We start from the raw sequence: 2,734 nt of genomic DNA, 5'->3' as shown, positions 1-2,734 counted from the left end.
TATTTAACGCAATTATGGTCACCGCTATAGCGGCGCTATAATCGCTATTTGAATAAATCCTATTTTTGGGATATTTTATATAATAAACTTGTTGTTTTTTTTGTGTGTCATTACATAGAATAAAATTGTCTTTTCTTAGTACAAACCAAAACTTTTGTGTCATTCCATTGAATAAAATTGTAATTTTGTGACTATCATGACTTCCATTGAAACCATGTATGTGTTGTCTTGTTAATTGTGTTGATACTGCATTATGATTAACTATCAAATAACTTAATCATTTTATTTACTAACTGTAATTGTTTTAAAGTATGATAAAATAAAAAGTATTACATATGTCTTCTTGTTGATTGTGTTAAAGTATGATGAACCTGTCTGTAAAATATGATTAACTAATTATAATATGTGAAGTATGATTAACTAAATATGATATATGAATTATGGTTTACTGATTAAACTAATTAACTGAATTGGATCTGTCAAGTATGATTAACTAATTATGATATGTGAAGTATGATTATATATATATATATATATATATATATATATATATAATGCGCTATATCACCACTATACCGTGCCGTAAGAACCGTGATTTTAAATAACGACCAGTAACCGCTATTATATTTTTTACTGCGATAACCGGTTAGATCCGATATGAATGAATATATAATAAAATAACAAGTTGGGTTACGTTAGATTTTAGACGATTGAATGATCCTAATTCGTGTATGTCCTTTGTTTAGAAAGTATGGTTAGAACTGCTAAAAAAAGAAAATGTGTTCACTATTTATAGAAAGCAAGGGCTAGCGGAACCATATATAGTACACACGTAATACCAGACTCTCTACCACATAACAAACAAAATAAAGAAAACGGCTACTCGTTTATTTATTCCGGCGGCGATACACCACACCATGTCGTAGCTCCTCCATTATTATTCATGTCAAGCAACCTATATATATCCACCACCTCAAGGAATCCTTCACCATTAAAGAAATCCAGTCAGTGAACCTTGAATTATCAAAATAATTAAACGAACATTCCAAGAACATAAGTATTTGAACTCACCTGTTACAGTCGACGCTAGGATTGATTGGAATGGTGCTAGAGATTCCACACTTTCCGGGAAGGCTAGTGGCGGTATCCTGCCTAACCTTGAATTGTCCGGCGGCACTCTTGGCACAATTGCAAGCGGTTCGCCTGTCAGCTTGGCTCTGGGTGGCTCCCTGAAGTCGCCTGGCGCCATTACAACATTCATTCGTTGGTGTACCACCTGACTGCAGGTAGCCTACACATGGTCGGAGCATGGTAACAAGGTCACCGCAGTTAATGGCTTCAGTTTGGTGCACCATGAGTAGAGCCATGGCTATCATTGCCAACATTGCTACAGTTGCTCCTTTCATATTTGCTTTTTGTGTTGTGTTGTTTTGTGTTGGTGATGGGGTGGGTTATTTATAGTGGGAGGGGCTGATCGGTGATGATAGGAAAGCTGAAGTCATTTTGTAAGCGTATTTGGGCACGTACAAAGTAAATATGACAAGTGTCCTTAGACTCGAATCTTCTTGATTTTTTGTTTCTAAAAGTAGGAAGTGTATTTCGATTAAACGATATGCTTTTCAACTTAATCTCATCAATTTGCTTGACTTTCTCGCATCAAGTATTCCTGGTGGTTGTGAAGTTCGTAAATTAAATGTCCAAACGAGGAAGGATGTTGGGATAATCCAGATCATTGGGACAATTTTGTACTACGGGTGTTTTAGAAAAGTTTCCATTTATTTAAGTTTTTGTATTGGAATAAATTTTTTTTTCTTTTCGGACAACCTAATTATGTGGAAGCCTATTCGCAATAGTGGAATAGGATTTTAATCGGTTTAATATAAAGGCATCCACAATGCATTAAACTCTATAGAGTTCAATGGAGTGGCACATCATCATTCACTATTCCATACAACTCTATTAATTTTTATCCCACAATGCATTAAACTCTACAAGTTCAATGGAACATATTAAAAGAATATTTATTTAAAGCTTTAAATACTTTCTTTTTTCCTATTGAAGAGTTTAATGGCCATTGAACTCCAAATCCATTGAATGTCAAGGTGACATTTCATAATGGTGGAGTTGTATCCATTGAATGACAAGTAGGCATGACATCTAATTCAACCCTTCCATTAAACTCCCCATTGTGGATACTCTAAATACACTATAAGAATAACGGGCTTAGCAGCGACACTTTTAGCGGCGACAACCACCTTTAGCATGACACGTAACTTTCGCGTTATGTGTCGCCACTAAAGGTGGTTGTTGCCGCTAAAAGCGTTGCCGCTAATGCTTATCGACACCGATCCACGTCAAAATACGAGGTGAACCTTATCCAATGATCCCTGATCCAAGGCCGGAATCAATAACGTACATACCAATAGCAGCGACGGTGTTGCCCAAAATGCTCGAAAATTTTGACCGCCAAAGTTTCCCCCTAAAGTTGTCGCCAATAATACTCAAAAATTTTGATAATCAAAATTTTCTCCCAAAGGTGTCGATGCTAATACTTCATATGTCGCCGCTAATACTCTATTTGTCGCCGCTAATTCTCTTTGCAGATATAACCCCCTTCAGCTCATTCTTTCCCTTTTTAATATAAATAGGGAGATGTTTTATGTTTTTAATTAAGTGTTAAAGTCTTTTTCCAACAATAAAATTGGAGAACAAGTAAATTTTTAGAAAAGTCTTC

The 2,734-nt window shown here is 35.4% G+C and overlaps 1 protein-coding gene across 1 annotated transcript; it reads right to left on the bottom strand.

Moving 5' to 3' along the window:
* Positions 1-891: 891 nt before the first annotated feature.
* LOC145095863 (non-specific lipid-transfer protein AP10-like) lies at positions 892-1,406 on the bottom strand. The gene is made up of 2 exons (XM_079033680.1): positions 1,072-1,406; positions 892-955 (listed from the first exon to the last, which is right to left on the bottom strand). The coding sequence occupies exons 1-2, from the start codon at positions 1,404-1,406 to the stop codon at positions 892-894; spliced, it is 399 nt and encodes a 132-aa protein (XP_078889806.1).
* Between the last annotated feature and the right edge of the window lie 1,328 nt (positions 1,407-2,734).

The sequence above is a fragment of the Lactuca serriola genome, chromosome 3 (genome assembly GCF_051521515.1).
Source record: "Lactuca serriola cultivar US96UC23 chromosome 3, Lser_US96UC23_V15, whole genome shotgun sequence".
NCBI lineage: Eukaryota > Viridiplantae > Streptophyta > Magnoliopsida > Asterales > Asteraceae > Lactuca > Lactuca serriola.
The sequence above is the reverse complement of the archived record's forward strand: the minus strand, read 5'-3'. Positions and strand labels throughout refer to the sequence as shown.

Coding starts and splice junctions, on each gene's coding strand:
- LOC145095863 (XM_079033680.1), bottom strand. CDS start 1,406: ATGAAAGGAGCAACTGTAGCAATGTTGGCAATGATAGCCATGGCTCTA. Junction 956..1,071: donor CCTAGCGTCGACTGTAACAG/GTGAGTTCAAAT, acceptor GGATATATATAG/GTTGCTTGACATGAATAATA.